Source organism: Quercus suber, unplaced genomic scaffold (genome assembly GCF_002906115.3).
Source record: "Quercus suber isolate HL8 unplaced genomic scaffold, Cork oak 2.0 scaffold_352, whole genome shotgun sequence".
Lineage (NCBI taxonomy): Eukaryota > Viridiplantae > Streptophyta > Magnoliopsida > Fagales > Fagaceae > Quercus > Quercus suber.
Genome location: NW_027069804.1, coordinates 469147 through 489386, shown reverse-complemented (window position 1 = coordinate 489386; position 20240 = coordinate 469147). Strand labels below are relative to the sequence as shown.

Genomic DNA, 20240 nt, shown 5'->3' with positions numbered 1-20240 from the left:
CTTCTGATTTTGCTAACTGGGCAGCCCAAAGAATTGATGATACTTCAGCTAGTAGGGGTAAGCAACTATTTTGCAACTTAGCCCAGACCTTGATCGCATCACCACTGTTGTTTCAAGCAACCACCGCTAGAGCTACCTTGGTAGTTGATATGGCAGCATCAACATTAAGCTTGACCTAATCCGTAGGTGGGGGAACCCAACTTGCAAACGATGGGGGTGGAGGGAGGCGAGTAGATTGGTTTGTAAGGGTTGAAAACTCCATAAACCTGTAGTGAATTTGATGAATGGAACCATAAATATCAGCTGGGCCTCCATTGTGCAGGACATGATTGCATAGGCACCATATTCCTTGTAGAGTAAAAGCCATATTAGGGAGACTAACCAGATTTCATTAGCAGTACATGATGAGTTTGGAGGGTTTAGGACCAAATTGACAATGTCCTCATTGGAACTGATCCAAAATTCATCTGTCCTAAAACCCCAACAGGCTGAGTGCCAGACAGCTTCGGCGACAAGGCATTTGAAAAAAAAAATGTGGCATGTGATTTTAACCTCTTCCCCGCAGAGAACGCACTTGGAATCTGTTACTTCTAATCTTCTCAACATATTTTCTTTTACACGGACATTTACGCCAATTCTCCATAAGAACATCCTAATTCTTTCGGGTGCACTCATCTTCCAAATCTTCTTCCAAGGAGTTTGGGATTGATGGAGTGTGCTGGCATGTTGCATGACTGAGTGATAGGCAGATTTAACAATGGAGGCTCCTTTGGAGTGGAGAACCCAAATAAGCTTGCCTTAATTGGATCTTATAGGAAGAGGGATTGATAGAATGGCTTGGACATCTTCTGGGTCAAACAACTCATGGACTAAAGCTGTGTTCCAGGCATGCTGCCCTTCTAAAATGAGTTGGGATACCGTGATAGGAAGATATGAGAGTTGCTGAATTTAGTCCCTTCTATATACTATGCATCTACTTTTTATATGTGATAAGCGAATTAGAAAGTAGTCTCTACAATTTTGTCCCTTCAATATAGACCGACTTTTACTAATTTGTACGACATTCATGCCCTTCTACATCAGAACAAATAACATTTACTTTTTCAGATACTATTGATGGATGATATTACAAGGTTTATCGCATTAGTTCCTACATTTTCCTCTCAAGATCCAAGAAACTATAAAATCTTCCTAAATCCCTTTCTTTTATCTTCAAGATAGGGTGTTCGGCATGGCTGTCTTTGTCTGTGTACGAGTAGATCTCCCTTTTTGAGTATCATTTTAGCTCAGAATAGCACCATGTACATGTACTGATCAGCATACTAGAAATGCCACCAAAACTGTTATGACGGATTCTGGACCAGCTTTGGATGGGTAGCAGCATAAATGGAAGAATTTACATCAGGTTTTAGGTGGGACAGAAGGTGCTGAACATCCGGACATAAACTTTCTGATGCTCTCCCACAGAGAGCCAGTGCCTCTGGTCGAGGCTTGCTGTTGGCTTGCACAGGCCCTCCCTGCCCTTCATAATGGATAACATGATGGCTGAAAAATGCATTGGTTATGCAATATGTAAGTACTCAGGAAATAGAAAGAATGTAATTTTAATCTTGTTCCACAGAACTTCTGAAGCACAAAAAACTAACACTTACAGGAAGTCAATGAGATCTGCTATTTCCGACGCTTCAACAGGAATTGATGGCTGTGAATTCCTCCCGAACACATCAACCATTACACTTAAAAGTAATGAGAGAGTCTGAAAGATTTTTGTCAAAAACATAAAAGATAGGAAATCAAACACACGTAAAAGATAAGAAATAAAAAATTCTTCAATATATATGACCTAAATACACACACATTGATTGCAACACTTTAAGATAATCTAAAAAGTTCAATCAAAGAACCATTAAACAGAACACTAAGAATGGTGAAAAATATTGGGCGGGAGAAAAGTGAGTCTATTGCTTGGACACATTAGTTAGATATTATGAATACTTGATTCATATCCGGAGCTGTCATTGGTGAGGGGAATAATTAACAGACCTAAACAAATACGTAAACTAAATGTTCTGAAATCTTCATCCAATGTGCTCTTAACTTAATTTCACCAAATCAGATTACAAATAATTTTTTTTTTTTTTTTTGATAAGTCAGATTACACATGAATCTTAACTGATAACTGGCCAAAGAGTTACGTGTGAAGGTGTAGTTTTTTACTTTCATTTTATTAATCAATGCCAGAGGAGCCAGCAACTCCCTATGGTAGAGACTCTCATCCTATCTTTCTCATCTGATGATTCTTTAACATGATAATAGTCCCCAGTGTTACTGTACAAGGTTTTTGGTTTGAATTGTTGCAATCCCTACCTGTGAGCTGTTATAGTTTATGTTTCAGTATTTTGGTTCTTTCCGTTCTGCTTGTGTTTTAGGGTCCATGTCTTAACATGGGCAAGTATTAGTGGGTGTGTTAACATATCTACTGTGGGGCCTGCTCCCACCAGTTTAAGCTTTTTGGACAATTGGTCATCCAATATGGCATAATAAAAGGACAATCTTGTACTTTGATTTTTTAACTAACTAGTCACTAGCCCGTGTTGTATTGAGTATGATATATGATTTAATCTTGGTTTATTTTACTACAACTGCAGATATTGAATTTGTAAATAACACTATATAGATAAAACAGTTATTAAACAGTTATATGTTATAAGATGAAGAAAAAAATGTCTTGTATAGTTATTATTATTATTTACAATGCATAAATATGGAACATAAAAAATATATAATTTATTATAGGGTTTTACTAACTAACCGGACCCTTTATTATAAACTAACATAATTTGTTAACACACCTGAAATTGAATATGTTCCCCAATATATAGCTCTTGATCTTTTTTAATTAATTTATTTATTTTAAATTGATAAGTGCAGCTCATGAATCTTGATAAAATAAAATCTACAAATTAGGAATTTAACACATTAAAAAAAATTTATATCCCTAAATTTATTGCTTAATGAGTGTCTACTGTAGTAACTTATTGCAATATTAGTCAATAAAAGCACAAACCCCTTAATCCCACACCATCATTTGATTTGAAAATTTTGTTAAAATCCATAATTCATAACCCAGAACTCATAAATTCCCAATTTAAATAAATAAATAAAAATAAACAATAAAAAAAAAAGCATCAAACATATCAAATTCTATACCCATTTAACAAAATCTACTTCATATTGAATATTTTCTAATTATTTAACAAATAGACAATCTCTTCTATAATATCCAACAACAAAACCTTAAAATAACCCAACTTAAAATTTGGAATGATGAATCCTATTAGTGGATAGCAATAACCACAAAGGCACAAAGATTATTCCTTCTGATTGCCTATTACAGAGGCTATATGATTTTTGTATATAGAGCTAAACTAAATGACTGGATCAATAAAACATTTTCACCAAAAAGAGAAAGAGAGCAAAATAAAAAACATTTTATTTAGACAATTCAAAGAAGGCTTTTAAGAACCTAAGACCAAGAACTTAATCTCTACAGAATAACATAACTTTCACCAAATATGACAGGTAACATAGTTGGGTTTACGGTTTACATATTGATTATCTGTAAGACATGGAGCATGTACTGTTGTGCGTGCTTGTTAGAAATTTGTGTGTTTGGCAGCTACAGAAAATACGGTCAACGGAAAATCAAATACGCTTTGACCGGAAAATAAGCCATTTTGAGCGTAAATGATTTTACACTTTGACTTTACCTTCAAAGCGTTTCCGGAAAACACACCCGAAGAGAGAGAGAGTGAGAGCACACACCCAAAGACAGAGAGAGAGCTCGAAGGGAAAGTGAAGAAGACAACCGATCTCGTCGCCGGTATCAAACCCACCCACCGATCTCGTCGTCCCCTCCATTTTTTCTTGTTCAAACTCAACCCGATTCGTCAAACCCCAGATTGCACCCCAGAAAACCCATTCATCAAACCCCAGATCGCACCACCACACCACAACCCCAAATCGCACCATCACACCCAACCCCAGCTCGCACCGGTCTCGTTGCACCCCAGCACTGACGATGCCCGATCTCTCTCTTTCTCGATCTACCTCTCCCTTTCCCTCACCCACTGATCACTCTCTCTTCCTCCCTCTCTCTATTTGACCGAAATTTTTGAGTTTAATCAGTGTTTTGTTAAAATATTTTGTTTCTTTTAAAGTTTATATATTGAAATTTTGTATAATGAAATTTGTTTGGAAGCTGAGAAAATAGTTGAGAAAATGTGAGAAAGTAGGAAAATAACATTTTCAGAATACAACCAAACACTAGAAAATATTTTTCAAAGCATTTTTTTGAAATGCAACCAAACACTTGAAAATATTTTCCTTTCCCAAAAATAGCATTTCCGGAAAATATAATATTTTCCGGAAAATATTTTACATGAACCAAACACAGCCATAGTCTCATTAATTAAGTCCAAACCAAAATAATAAAGAAATTTTTTTAGAGGGGTGATTGGCAGAGAGAGAGAAACAAATCAAAGCTTCAAAAAAAAAAAAAAAGCCAAGCACTTAATTAAAAGGTGAAATCAAGGTGACCTAATTTTGCTTTGATTGGGTTAGACAGAGGTCAAGAAAAACAGCTGCAAAGAGGAGATTGAAGGTTGATCAGAATTAGAGAGGAATACAATGAGAAAGGGTGAAGAAGAAAGGGAAAGAGAGAGAGAGAGAGAGAGAGAAAGAGAGAGGAAAAGCAAGCATGCCTCAAAGAACAGTACCAAAACCACTACACGGTAAACAAAGAAGACCAATGGTGGGAGCTGTAGGAAGCAATTGTTAAAGCAATTTGAAAGTCGGTGGCCTCCTCTATATAAAAAGCGTAACATGGATGGCACACCTGGCACAATCTCTTTCAATATGGTGGGTTTAAATTCAAGGATACTGGAAGTGGACATGTTGAAGATTTCAAGAGTGACTCTATCACAGTTTGGTTTTGCATGTGGGGTTTTAGGGTTTTAGAGTCCTGTAGAGTTAAAAAATTAAATAAATAAAAAATGATGTGTAAAATTGTGAGGTTGCTAAAGCTTATGTGGCAAAATATTAGAAGGTCAACAAATAGTCAAACGTCTTTGGTTATGGTATATATAGATGACATGCAGAGGAGTCGGGCTCTCTCAGTGGCAGATTCTCTAATTCTATATTGGGTGGTGCAGTACACTGTACACTGGTAACATCCCTCACAGCCACCGATCCTCTCAGTTATTAATTAACTCAGCCCAATCATCTGTCAGGAAAAGCAAGATAGAAAAGAAGAGGACGGATTCAAGTGTATTATTTTATATATTTCTGGTGAAGAGGATTTCCCTCAGAGTTCTAACCAATGACGAATTGTTTTGAAAAGACAACTACAAAACCAGCCAAGCTTCACAATACAGAAATTTAGGTAATGAAGAAGAATATTATATTATGATTGGTTCACCAATAGAGAAATCAATGCATTTGTAAGGACTTGGTGATCCTACTAACAATACGCAAAGGGCATTAAATATATCATTCATAGGAAAGAAAAAGAATGACTGCATTGCTAAGGATGGAATGTTTATCAAACCAGAGGAAAAGGGAAACCGAAAAAGATTGTACTCTAGAATTTTATAAAAGACACAGTATTGCTAGGCACGCTCTACTTTCATTATATACTTCACACGTAAAAAAAACCTATAAGAAACAGTTTCCTTGATTGACATAAAGTCTTGATTTTCTCCATACTTACAAGGATAAAGTTTTAGTTATAAAATCTTAGGTCAGTTATGAATCCTCAATAGATAGTTAGGGTTGGCGACATGTATTCTTTTCCATCATTCAATCCCATCCAAAATCATACTATAGTACTTGTCATTTCTTACTACTTCTACTAGTTTCGTTTTGGGTCTTCTACTTTTCATTTGCTCAACCTGAAGCAAACCATTTTTCCTCACTGAGGAACTTTTTTGCACATAACAAAATCATCTCAAGTGACTCTCCATCATCTATTTATCAATAGATGCCAACCCTATCTTTAGACGAATTTGTTCATTTCATATCCTTCTTTTCCTTCTATTTCTACTTATCTATCTTAACATTCTCCTTTTTTCTTTTCTTTTTTGATAGGTAATCAAAGATTTATTTCATAAAAAGGACACCATGTTCACGATGGTGAACACTCAGAACTTAAAATGAATACAAGTACCTCAGGAAGAGATACGAATAGAAAGAAGAAATTCAAAAATGGAAATACATTGTGTAAAACCCCAAATTTTATCCCACTGAAATAAGGTCCCAACTAGTATAGGCTTCAAAAGATCTATTGATCTCACAATATCTTCAAAAGTATGATTATTACGCTCCCGCCAAATTAACCACATCAAAGAAGCTGGAACTATATTCCAAATCTTAACATCTTAACATTCTCATTTTCACTCATTTTATGTACATATTGCTTCATGATAGCCCAACATGCAATACCAAATAGCATAAATAGTCTTATAGTAGTCTTGTAGAACTTTATCTTTAACTTAATAGGTATTGTACAATCACAGAATACTACTAATGCACTTCTCCACATCATCAACCCTACTCTTATCCTGTGATTCACACCATTTTCAATCACTCCATTCATTTTTTCAAAGATATTGAAAACTCTCACTCTTTGGTATCTCTTGATCATTAAGTTTTACATCCCCTCCATTTTTGTTTCTCCTTGTACTAAACATATAATTCATGTACTCTATTTTAGACATACTGAACCTAAAACCTTTAAATTCTAAAGCATCCCTTCATATTTCCAACTTCGTGTTAATTAAATTTATAGTTTCATCCACTTACGCTATATCATTTGCAAAAAGCATACACCGAAGGACGTCATCTTTTCGTCGACACCTCCCCCAGATTGGATAGGAGAGCATATACCCCCTTTTACACTTACCTCCCTAAACTATAAGAGTACACACTTACCCACTAAATTATTACCCGTGTAACAATTTGCACCTCATCCCATGGGTAATGGTTTAGGGAAGTAAGTGTACATTCTCATAGTTTAGGAGAATAAGTGTAAAAAGGGTATACTTTAGGGGGGGGAGTGTAATTTCCCCCTAAAATTAATGTGTAAGATTAATCATTTAGCACTGGGTGATACCAAAGGTTGATTCACTGTAACAAGAGTTCATAGACATTTGGAATCAATACCCACAAGCTATAGAAAGATATCGTTTTCTGATTCCAGTCAATTGTTTACTTTTTTTTGCACTAGATCTCATTGCCAATACTATTTTTTCACTTCCATACCATAAGATTACCTCACAGCTACGTAAAATACTCAGATGTACACTTAAACAGAGCTTAATCCTGCCCAATCAAATCTGTTAGGCCTCTACCTTCTCATGACTCTTCTTTCATATAGAATTTCCTTCTTTGCAGCACTGAACTCTGCATAGTACCTTCACACTATTAGACTAGAATGGCATGTATTGTCTAATCATGCTCAATAATGAGCAAGTGTAAGCACTGCACAAAGAAAGTTACATTGATCTACCGAGCAGTCTTCAGTATCTTCCTGAATATATAGAGGAGCTGGACTTCTAAAGAAAGTTTACAATCCATACATTTTCTTTTTAATAAAATATTATTACTAATAAAAAATTAACACATTATCTTGTGGGTCCCCATCTATGAAAGCATTATATAGAGGAGCTGGACTTCTAAAGAAAGTTTACAATCCATACATTTTCTTTTTAATAAAATATTATTACTAATAAAAAATTAACACATTATCTTGTGGGTCCCCATCTATGAAAGCATTTTTCACTTAGCTCTATCTAGACTAGTACCTAGGAATAACAAATTGGAATCAAGTCCAATTTAGCATATGAATTGGTTCTTTCCTAATCTGCGTAATGTTTTTGCTATTAACTCACTTAGCTCTATCTAGACTAGTACCTAGGAATAACAAATTGGAATCAAGTCCAATTTAGCATATGAATTGGTTCTTTCCTAATCTGCGTAATGTTTTTGCTATTAACTTAAAACTGTAACAGCCAATGGTAGGATTCATATTTTACAGGTGAAAACCAACTTACATCACCATTAGTTGTAAGTTGTAACCTCTCATATGATTACCAGAAAACGTATGTTTCATTCTTTATTGCTTCTTTTTTCCCATGCTTTGCCCTGCCCTTATTAAAAATTTTCAGAACACACATTAGGCTACACTAGGAAAAAGAAAGTAGACAGGAATGATATACAGAAAGTAGGAAAAAATAGGACAAGAAATTTGAGAAGGGGTGCTGCTAACCAGAGGGAAATATTCAGGGAATAGTATCAGTTGATCAATTTCAAGTACGCCATATGCTTTTTCAATGTCCAACTTGCAAAGGATTCCAAGAATATGGCTTCTTATTGTACTATCTACACACTCATTAGCACTGAGCACTAAGTCTAAAATCTGCCTTCCTCCCACAAACAAATTCTGAGATTTAGAGACAAGATTATTCAATAGCCCTCTCATTCTTTTCGTCGACACCTTAGATAGAATTTTATACACTTTCCATAATAGGTCAAAAGCCTTTGTGGGTCAGTAGCCTATTCCCACTAAGAACCCCACTCTTCACATTACACAGTTGCTTGGTTACAGTTAGCTAAGTAATTTCTTACAAATAAGGGGGAAAATGGGGGGACCTATGACAAGTGGGATTTTGAAAACTCCCTGTTAATATGGTGGCTCTTGCATTCTATGCAACCAAAAACTAGTAGTGGATACCTAGTACTGTAAACAACCATGGAGATTTGGAATGCTTTGGCTCAAACATATGCTCACAAAAGGAAATCTAGCACTGTAATATCATTTGAAGTGTCACATTCACAAGAAAAACAGTGGGCTTGGCCTCTGACTACATTTTTTTTTTTTTTTTTTTTGATACGTAAAGAAATTTTTTTTTTTTGAAAAAAACTACTTCGTACAAAAAAGATGATGCAGCCAGAAAAATATGTCTTAAGTATTTCAGAAGCACACTCCATAGCTTTTGGCAAGAATTTTGGACTGTTATCAGAATTTCCAATTTGAGTGTGCTGTTGACATTGTAACGTTCCAAAAAATGATTGAACAAGAGAATATACTTAAATTCTTAGCTAGGCTAAACCCTTAGTATGAACCTATTCATATACAGCTGTTGAGAAAGGAACCACATCCTCCTTTTCAGGAGATTTTTGCCTATGTCTAGAGAGATGAAATTCGCAAGGGTATTATACACCACAATGGTTCTTAGGAGAAATCTATGTTGGTCACTTTATCTTCTAGGGATACTAAAGGAATTCCAGGCAGTTTTCTTGTTATTAAAGAAAAGGACAAGTTGTTCTGTGATCACTATGACAAACCTAGGCACATGAGACTCATTGGAATCTCTGAGGTCACCCAACCAGAGGCAAAGGTGGTTGCCCAGGAAGGGTTTCCCCGCCTCATGCTAATCATACTGATATTATTGATTCAATATCTAAAACCTCATCTCCAGCTTTGTTAGAGCCACACTCGATCTTTGGCAGAAATTGAAACTACTATACTATTTAGGACCCAATTGGAATCGTCCATCAGTGCAACCTCATCTCTTGCTCATTCAAGTAACTTGGCTGCATTCCTCAAATACATCTATATTAGCATTGATTCACTGTGGATCATCGATTCTAGAGTATCTGAGCATATGACTAATATATTTAACTTTTTTTTCATCTTCCACATTTTCGGGTAGAGAAAAAGTTAAAATTTCATATGAGACTCTTCTATCTTAGGCGAAGGTCTTATTCATGCTACAGCTTCTTTTGTCTCTTAGCCAAATCACTAAAGACCTTAATTGCAGTGTAATACTTTGCCAATTTTCTCAACAATTTATTCTCTATTAGCCAAATCACTAAAGACCTTAATTATAGTGTAATAATCCTCTCCATTTTGTATTTTCTAGGATCTCAACACAGGGAGGATGATTGGTAATTATAGAGCACAAGATGATCTTTATATTCTAGATTCCTCCATACCACAGGCATTTCAGTCTTGGCCTTCAGATTCCTCCACTGAGCAAACATTGTTGTAACATTGGAGATTAGGCCATCCACCCTTTCCACTATTAGCTTCTTCTTTTTCTTCTTCTTCTTTTTTTCCCCTCCCCCCCCCCCCCCCTTGTTGTGAGAATGCTTCTTCCTCTCACCTTCTAATTAAAGTTAGAATAATTTTACTATTGTTTATAATTGAATTACTGATGTTTAGGGCCCTCTAGTGTGGAATCTTTGCCTGGGTTTTGTTGGTTTGTCACGTTTATTAATGATTACTAGCCACTACTTGGGTGTCTTTCATAAAATGATGTAAATTCAATTTGGTACAATGGTGAAAATTGTTCAATTCGATAATGGGGGATAGTATCTTAATGGGATCAAAATGCAGCTGTTGAACATAAAAATCATCATATCATTTTTTTTTTTTGATAAGTAACATAAAGATTCAATTAAAAAAATAACACAGCCCAGAACATAGGAAATGTACTAAAGGGGCAAATCCTCATATCTTAGATATTGCACATTCATTATTGCTTGCTATGAATGTTCCAAAATCTTACTGGACTGTTGTCATTCTCACAACAACATATCTTATGCAAGCCATCATGAGTCCTAAATTTCAAGACTCCTATAGAGGAAATATCACTTCCCTCTTCAAACCTCTTTCATCTCACTCGTGTAGGGTTGTACCTGTTTTGTCCATATTCATCACCCAAAAGGTGGTGGGTTGGATCCTCCTGCACTAACTGTATCTTTCTAGGCTAATCCATCTCCCTTCTCGTAAATATTTTCTCCATGGATGTCACTCTCTTCGAGTCTTATGCTTATTTTTCTGGTTCAAACACTCCTCTTCAAGGGGAGAATTAGTAAAGATGAACCTTAATCCCAGTCTAGTGCGCTGCCTGCAATTACTCCATCATCCAAAATGAAGAACCACTCCAACAGCCATCCCAATGAGTGGAGGAGGATTTCCTCTGACTAGGAATGTTACTTTGAAGTATTCCGAGAGATAAAAGAGAAGATCACTGGAACAATTCCATGTCAATCGAGCTCCTTATGTTCAGGTGATATCTCTAATCCCATTCCTACTCCCAATCATGATAAGAACGAAGATTTAAATGTTCCCATTGCCCTTTGTAAGGGAATTAGATCTTGTACTCAACATCCAATACCAAATTACATCTCTTATTAAAAAAATTCACCTACTTATCATTAATTTATGTCTCAGTTGTCTTCTGTTCTGATTACTCACTGTACATGATGCTCCTATTGATCCTAAATGGAAAGATGCCACAATTGAGGAAATGACAGCATTACACAAAAACAAGACTTCAGAACTAGTTGAGTTGCCTAAAGAGAAAAGGACAGTTGGCTGCAAGTGGGTGTATAATGTTAAGCACAAGTTAGAAGAGTCTGTAGAAAGATACAAGGCTAGATTGGTTGCAAATGGGTGCACTCATACCTACAGGATTGACTATCAAGAGATATTTGCTTAAATGGCTAAGAAATTCATATGTGTCTTATCATTAGCAGCTAATTTGAAATCTATACATCTTCTTCAATCATTAGAAGCTAATTTGAATTGGACTTTGAAGTAGCTTGATGTTAAAAGAAAAAAAAAAGAGCTCTCTATAATGATTTAGAAGAGGAGGTTCATATGAATGTTCCTCCAGGTTTTAGAAATCCCTAAACTTAAGGAAGGTATGCAAATTAAATAAATCATTTGTATGGATTGAAGCAATCTCCTAGAGCATGATTTAAACAATTTAGTTGAGCCATGTATGCTTATGGAGACAGACAGGCTCAGAGTGATCACACTATGTTTATTAAGCACTCGCCTCAGGGTTAGATTATTTCTTATTGTTTAGGTCAATGGTATATTTTATTAACAAGGTGATGATCCTGAGGAAGTACAAAGATTGAAAGAATATTTAGCTAGTGAATTAGAAATAAAAGACCTTGGAGATTTGAAGTATTTTCTAGAGACTAAAGTAGCAAAATCCAAGTAAAATATATTTATATTTTAGCACAAACATGTTCCTGATTTCTTAGAAGAAACAGGAATGCTTGGCTACAAGGCCTGTGATACCCTAATAGAGCGAAATCACATATTGGATGAAGATCTAGGGGCTGTACCAGCTGATGAAAGAAGATACAGCACCTAGTTGGAAGACAGATTTATTCTCACATTATCTAATTTTGTGAGTTTTGCCATTTGTGAGGGCATACTTGTAATTTCCATATTATCTAATTAAGTATAATAAAACTTGTTTTAGGGTAGTTAACAAAAAAAAAAAAAAAAAACAACACAACAATTTTCTTCAAAACAACAGAATTCACTTAAATAAAATAATGAATAAAATCTTATCATTCACAAATGGTGACTGGAACAGTGACGCATTTGTTTTTTACTTTGGTCAACTGGATGCTGGTCCCAGGAAACATTGCAAATCCCTGGAAATTCAATCCTGTCCTTGTGGGCTTATATCTAAGTTTTAACAACTGAAAAAGACAGCAAGCTTTTGGTATGTTCATTATATCTGAATGACATCAGAAGAAATAAATAAATGAAGAGAATAAAAGTTACAAGTGGTTGTCCAGGGCAGAATGGGAATACTGAGTTAATCACAGCCACTAAGAAAGCATTCAAATAAGCAACAGGAATGAATTTGTGACTTTCTGTACCTTATTGAAGAGAGTGTGAGCATTGGCAAGCCTTGGGAGCAATGGACCCATTATACGGAACGCTATTCTCAACATTGCAACTGATGTCACTGGCCTGAGATGTTTAATGATGACATGAGTCCCTTCTAGCCATTCCTGTGGAAGGTTACTGAAAAAGAATGAAGAAGGGCAACTATATTACCTGAAAAAGAACAGGAGCAGACTTCCAGTCAGGATGCATGACATAAAAGATCATATACACAGTTGAATTCAGTATTAACAGAAACAGAAAGGCTTGAAGGGAAACTATATTTCTTCAAATACAAAATGATCCTGCTCTTGAACTAGTTATCACAAATTTCCTAATTAGCTTTCTAAAATACTTTACATTCATCTACAAATTTTCTTTCATACCACAGTTAAAAGCTTCCATAATGAACCCCTGTAGGTCTTTGTTCACATAATCAAATATTTTTACCAACCATAAGAGAAAGCGAAGCTACAATACCTTGTATGTTATTGAGAAGATCCTTCAACTATGAATTATCATTTGCACACATCAGAGTGTGCCAACATTATGTATCTTCTCAGACAGTTTTACTTGCTCTTCAAGTCATTTAGTCAGATGCAATATGTAGGTTTAAGAATTCTTTAAATTCATTTAGAAGAAGATTGTTCTTTCCTACCATTAACAATTGACATGAAGCTTACACTAAAGCAGAATTGGTGCTTCCTTTACTACCCTAGATTTGCATCTTGTTATTGTTAAATGGGTGATAGAAGTGAGGCAAAAGAAAGGTGATAGAAGTGAGGCAAAAGAAATAGCCAATGGCAACTGAAGAGAGGAAGACCACCAAAAAAAAAAAAAAAAAACACAGATCCACAGAAAATATTTGTCACCATGGCTCAAATGCCTAATTGGACTTGGAAATAAGAACTATAAGCTCCTTGAGTTCCTATTCAAACCAATCAGACATTACAAAACTAAGCATATAAAGGTTGGTTATCATTCATCAGCAAAAGCTCCTAAATGGCTGAAAATTATACTCCTTACATACATGAAAAGAAGTTATAGCAATAGAAACAAAAGAAGCTTTAGCATCGTCCACTGACATGAATCACAGCTCATAAGAATGTAACTCACAGCAATTCTATAAGTTTACTTGTCAAGTAAATAGAGATTAACAGTAAGGACCAAGTGGATACAATCTTATTCCTCTGAGGAACCTGCTTTGATGGGCCAACATTAGGTAGAGCTAACACACCTGAGCCATCAATATGATGGCGGTACTAAAAATTGACAATGGGTTTGGAAATAAAATTTAAAAAGTAGTATCAAAGTGAATTTTCAAAATGCAAATTTTTGTGTGAAGAAAAAACTTACATTTTTCATGCAGTGGCACATATGTACACATGCATATATATATATATATATATTTTTTTTTTGATAGGTAAGGAAAATTGCATTTAGAGAAGACTACTTCATCAAAAATATATGTACAAACAGCATAAAAGAAAACAAGGAAAAAAAAAACACTATGTACAAGAAGAAAGGGAGTCTAAAAAGAGTGGAATGGATTCCCTATAAGTAAAACCCCACACATGAGACCAATCAAACAGGGTCCTTGCAAATAAAGCTAGGAGCTGATCCCTGGTAAGCTCCATATACTCAAATATACAACATTACAACTATTATGCTCCCTCCAAATAATCCACATCACACAAGACAATATTTTGCACAATGAAAATCACTTGAGATTTCATTGTCCAATGATCAATAAAGAATAATTGAAAATATAATTGGAATAATTATATAATCTCATGCAAAGAAATATAATGTGGTTTATCAGTAAACAGCCACCATATATATTATAGCATACCAATGGCTGTTGAGGTATTGTCTTGAGCAGCCCATGATGGATCCAACAAAGCATAGCCAACAGCAGAGTCTAGTTCTCCCAGTGACCTTTTGCCATCAGTGAGCCACCAACTCTCTTTTATTATACGTGATGTCTCTATATAAAGTTGCATGTGGAAATCAGGAGGAAGTTGAGCCAGTAGGAGACCACAAGCTTGGATCAATAAGCAAGATAGTTGTTGGCACGTATAACCACTTCGAGAAACAATGTTAGAGGTATTTATTCCTGAAACCGATGTAGTTGACCTGCCAGCACTTAAGGAATCTGTGCTTCCTCCTGAAGGGGATGTTGGCAATACGGAAGCTTGCCCAACACCATTTGAAGCTCCATGCAGACCATTGCTGGATTGAATTAATGTTGGTTGTATATTGACAACTATCTGGACCAATGAAGACACAATCTGGAATGCAGACACAGGGAGAGAGAGTAATTCTATGACAGCTGTTTCAAGGACCAGTTGGTGTAGGTGCCAGGATCCTGAATTTGATAAAATGCTTTCTGGCCCTCAGAAGCATTTCCCAGCCCAGACTGAGATGTTGCTGGAGTCTTATTAAGTGGAGCACGCACTGAATTACTTAAATGTTCTCCCATTGATCCAGATTTCGAGTTGTTATGTAATGGTGGTATAACATTATTCACAAGTCCCAATAAGAGAGTAGCAAAATAGTCCATAGGTGGGCACACAGGATTTGCTGAAGTGATGTGCTGTGGGAATGACTCAGAAAAAGGTATCTGAAAATAATTTTGAGCCAATGAGAAAGTTGTAAGAGAACTTATATTTGTAATGATCAAAAAGAAATAGAAGGAAGTATCATTACCTTGCTGAGATCAAGAACCTTCAATATCCGGAGTATGAGCTTTGCAGGAAGATGACCATAGAAATACGCAAGTATATCACGAACAAATGTAAATTTTAGTGGGTGGTAAGCAAGAAATGGAGAATACATGGCAAGAAGTCTGTCAGCTGGATCCATGGCATCATTCTCGATAAGTCTATAAACAATTAAGGGGATGACTGGAAGCAAACGCGCCGCAACATCATCAAAGAATGTGGGATACCTGTGAAGCTTATTTCAAGCAATGTCAGTGAATATTCAACCATTAAAATAGATAAGATTGTAGCAAAAGATTGGTAACAATGCACTTTAAGATGCCTTCAGAATAACACCATCATAGAGTACATAACTGATTAATATTGATACAATGAAGTAATAAATTATTTTACAAGAAAGATGAGAAACTAAAAAGGTACTCTATTCCACTCAAACAGGTTGCATCAAGGACCACAATGATCCTCTGAATAGAAGTAGCAAATGCTATTTTACACCTCTGAAGCAAAGAGATTTCAGAAAGCATATACAAGTTTAAGTTACTAATTTGACTGGCAGGAAGATGGACCATGAAAGTAACCATGATGGTTATTATAGCCACCTCGGTGGTTCTGTTCTACTTGGCCCCTGTATATGCTAATCACAATTCTGGATGGAACATAATCTTGTAGTTTTAATACTGACAAGAAGAGGATCCGTAATTAGTAAACTTCAAAAAATTTAGTTAGAGAGGCAGTTATCTTGCTCAAATATAACTAAGATACCAAAACTGACACAGCATTGACAAGCTGATGGATTTACACAGGCAGCTGCAGAGCAGCAGAAGACAAGAAGAAAAACATAACAGTGTGATGTAGTGATAGGAAAGTACCAAAGAGTTCTGGCTCAAATAGCACTTCCTCCTTTTACAAGTGTGGGTGGAGAGAAAGGTCATGGGTACAAAATTCATTGGGTGCATGTGTAACCAATTACCAATAAAATAATTAATACAGAGGTCTATAATTTTGAACATAAACTATGGTGCATGGACTTGAGCACAAGTCCTGGATAGTGCGAAAGGCAGACAGCTAAAACTATTCAAAATCTCCACATCTCACCCTTTGGCCCATATGTCCTAGTAAGTACCTATCCAACAAAGCCATGTCAAATACAAACTACATGCCTATACCATGTCATGTAAGAAAGTTACTGTTCACATTTACAACTGTTCATGCAACATAGACACAATTTTATCCTCCTACACGTCCCTCCCCACCTTTCACTACCATAACTTTCAAGAAATCTCACTACTTATATCCAAAAATGGGTTATTTCTGTTATAAACATAACCCTTGTTGCATCTTTTCATGTCGTAGTACTTATATGACTGGGGAAAATCCTATTTCAAAGCACAAGGTCAAAACTATCACCCCCACAACATCAAAGAAGCCTTTTTTGTCTCAGAAATACTGTTCATTGTACTTTATTAAGTTAATATGTTAGTTTATATTTGGCTTTCATTTAAATATACTAGCCAATGGCTGCAATTGCATGGCTAGTCTTATTTATTTAGTAGTTCAGTCTAGTAGAGTTACTGGACTGTTAAGTATTGGCTTTATTTATGGACATGGTCTACTCTTCGTCTGTGCAGGGTATTGGTCTCGGCAAAGTTTGTTGGAAGCCAACAATGAGTAGAGGTGTGAGGTACGAGGATATTATCTTTCTTTATCCCCTCCTGTCATATCTTTCCCATGGAAACTGGTGTGGCAATCCAAGCTTTCCTCCAAGGGTAACTTTTTTTTCCTGGTCTGCTTGTTTAGGTAAGATTTAAACAACAGATAACCTTCAGAAAATGCGTATTATTGTCCTTGTCTCCTTGATTGGTGTTATATGTGCAAAAGGTGTGGGGAGTCGATGGATCATCTTCTTCTTCATTGCTCTATAGCATATGAGCTGTGGTCTTTGGTGTTTTTTTGTTTGGGATTCATTGGGTTATGCCATATAAGGATATTGAGTCGTTCGAGTCTTGGCAGGGTAAATTCAGGCAACATAGTAATATAGCTATTTGGAGGCTTGTGCCATATTGCGTGGTGTGGTGTATTTGGCAAAAAAGGAATGCTAGAAGTTTCGAGAGATGTGACGGTCTATGCTAGAGACTAAGTCTTTTTTCTTTCACACTCTCCTTGAATGGAGTTTGGTTCTGTCTCCTTTTTCTTGTTTTTCCCTTCCTATTTTACTCGATCGTTGTATTCTTAGTTCTTGACTTTTGCCCCTAAAGTACATCTCCAATGTACTTGGGTTGGCTATGATTTTTTTAATAAAATTTTACATTACCTATCAAAAAGTGTTGGCTTTAGCGTCTTTTATGAAGTTCAAGACAACGAAATGCACAAAAACAACAAGATTCTGCCCTTAGTTTGACAGATTACCATCATAAAAGGTGTATAGAAATTTGCACAAAATAGAGTTCGTAGACTATGATTGTAGACAAAGAAACAAGTATTGAGCATTAATTTGGTGAATACTCTACTAGACAAAACCAAGAAACAATTGCACATATGAATAATTTGTAAGACTCATATTGGAGCACATGCATCAGGAGTACTGTTTGCATGTAGGGTACATATTAATTTAAAGGAAAAATTTCATAAGATTGCTAAAAGACTAGCTATGCTCTATGGTAGTGAATGTTGGGCTGTTAAGAAACAACTTATTCATTAAATGAGTATAGCTGAAATGAGAATGTTAATAAGAATGGATGGAAATATATGGAAATATAAGATTCAAAATGAGAAAATCCATAGGAGTGGCCCCTAATTCATGAAAAGATGAGGAGAGTTGCTTAAGATGGTTTGGTCAAGTTTAGAGGAGAGTGACTAATGCATTGGTAAGAAAGAATGAGTTGATTCAAGTTGAGGGAACAAAAAAAGGGTAGAGGAAGACCAGAATTAGCATTAGTAAAAGTGGCATGTGTCAATTAAGGAAGTAATAGAGAGTATGAATTTGGATAATATAGGATGGAAGAAAAGAATACATGTGGTCAACCCCAACTAATCTATTGAAGATCCATAGTTGACCTTGAAAAATTGGGACTAAGGTGGTGTTGTTGTTGTTGTTGTTGACTTGCTGTATTTAAGCACATGCATGCATGTGATTCTTTTTAGGTGATAAATTATGTTTTATTTGACTTCATTTTATTAATCAATTATTTGTTTTATAACACATCAATAACATTTGATTCATCAAGTTTTTTGTCATAACATTTAGGGGTTATTACAAATATTGCCCTTGAACTTTGACATTAGTGTCAATTCAGTTTGACTTTCAATTTGCATAATTAAACCCCTTGGATTTGAGGTTTGCAAAAAATTGAACATCCTATAATTTTGTCCACTAAAACATAACAAAGTTAATCATGCGAGAAGCACATGCTTGTGTATTTTGAAAACATACTAAAAAAACTAGTTTTTTTTTTTTTTTTTTAATTCTAATTTCTTTACTTGCTGTCATGAATGTATGACATTTAGAGCATTTCTCTTTTTCAATTTCATTTCAATGACTAAGAAATAATAACTAAATTTGGTGCTGAAGCTTTGCCTATATTAGTTACATTTTAGTTTTGATGGTTTTGGTGATTGGTTTTTTTGTTGGGTGTTAAAAGTTGAACGTATTGGATACTTGATGTTTGGATCTGGATGTTATTAAAGTTGAATGTATTGTTTTGATGGTACTTGATTGTTGGAATAGAGTAGAAACAGCAGGTGGGATTTTATACAAATCCAAGTCTAAACCCTTTTGATAGTGATTAGGATGAGTCATCAGGACACAAGGCTTGCTTACCATATGTAAGATGAAATTTCTGTTAGAAAAGAAATTGTAGTACAAAGGAACAAGGCACCACATTTGTTCTCAATCTCTCAATAATTATGGGTCCTCATTGTGGTGCAAAAAACGCCACTCTTTGCATCTCATTCTCAAAAATACCATTATGAGAATGATAGCCACCTGTTACCTTTTAGCTGAGTTCTCTCTCATTTTAATTTGCATCCCTTTACTTCCAACATTAAGAAAGTATGCAATTTTCTTCAAGAACCTCCAACTATAAGCTTCACCAAGAGCTGCCACAGGCAGCCCAAAAATAATGTTTATTCTGTTCTAAGACCCAGATATTACCACAAGTTAGTTCAGTTAACAAGGTTTAACTCAGAATTAGATTTTGTGGCCTTGGTCTCAGTGAACATACCATACTATTTTGGTTCAAACTAGGCAAGTTATAAATTTACAAATATCACCTGTCCTTCCATGAGAGATGATTCCCGAGAGCCTTTTGCAATTCAACTCGCTTGAACATTCCAGAGTGAAGCCAATGCTCTGGGGGACCACGATTTATACAATATAATTTTACTCTTTGTTGGAGCTCTTGCCTCTCAAGTAAATTGATCTGCAACATACAGATTACACCATCAAAAGCGTTAAACACAACTAATGACTGCTCATTTTCATTTACAAGGATAAGAATTTTTCATACAACCATCAATAAAAGTTTGGTTAAGTCACTTATCAAAAATAAAATAAAAATTGGTGAAGTCTATAATTTCTAGGAGAGCTCAAGAAAAATAAACACAATCAAGTAAATCTCCACAATGCCATGAATGAAAATCCAGAAGTCTGAAAAAGTTAAATAGATTCAAGCAATAATTTGAGTAAGATATTAGTATGAGATAGTGATAAACAATTATATGCACATAGCATTACATTCCTTTTTTTTTTTTTTTTG

At 35.4% G+C, this 20240-nt stretch overlaps 1 protein-coding gene across 1 annotated transcript in view; it reads right to left on the bottom strand.

Annotated features, from left to right (window-relative positions):
* Positions 1 to 939: 939 nt before the first annotated feature.
* Positions 940 to 20240, bottom strand: part of LOC112023297 (mediator of RNA polymerase II transcription subunit 23) — a gene marked incomplete in the record, with an annotated part of 42861 nt that continues 23560 nt past the window's right edge. Inside the window, 8 exon segments of the mRNA XM_065760067.1 lie at positions 940 to 1545; positions 1653 to 1756; positions 12757 to 12914; positions 12917 to 12937; positions 14616 to 15116; positions 15119 to 15386; positions 15473 to 15713; positions 19756 to 19904. Of these exon segments, the coding sequence (XP_065616139.1) occupies positions 1344 to 1545; positions 1653 to 1756; positions 12757 to 12914; positions 12917 to 12937; positions 14616 to 15116; positions 15119 to 15386; positions 15473 to 15713; positions 19756 to 19904 (1644 nt within the window).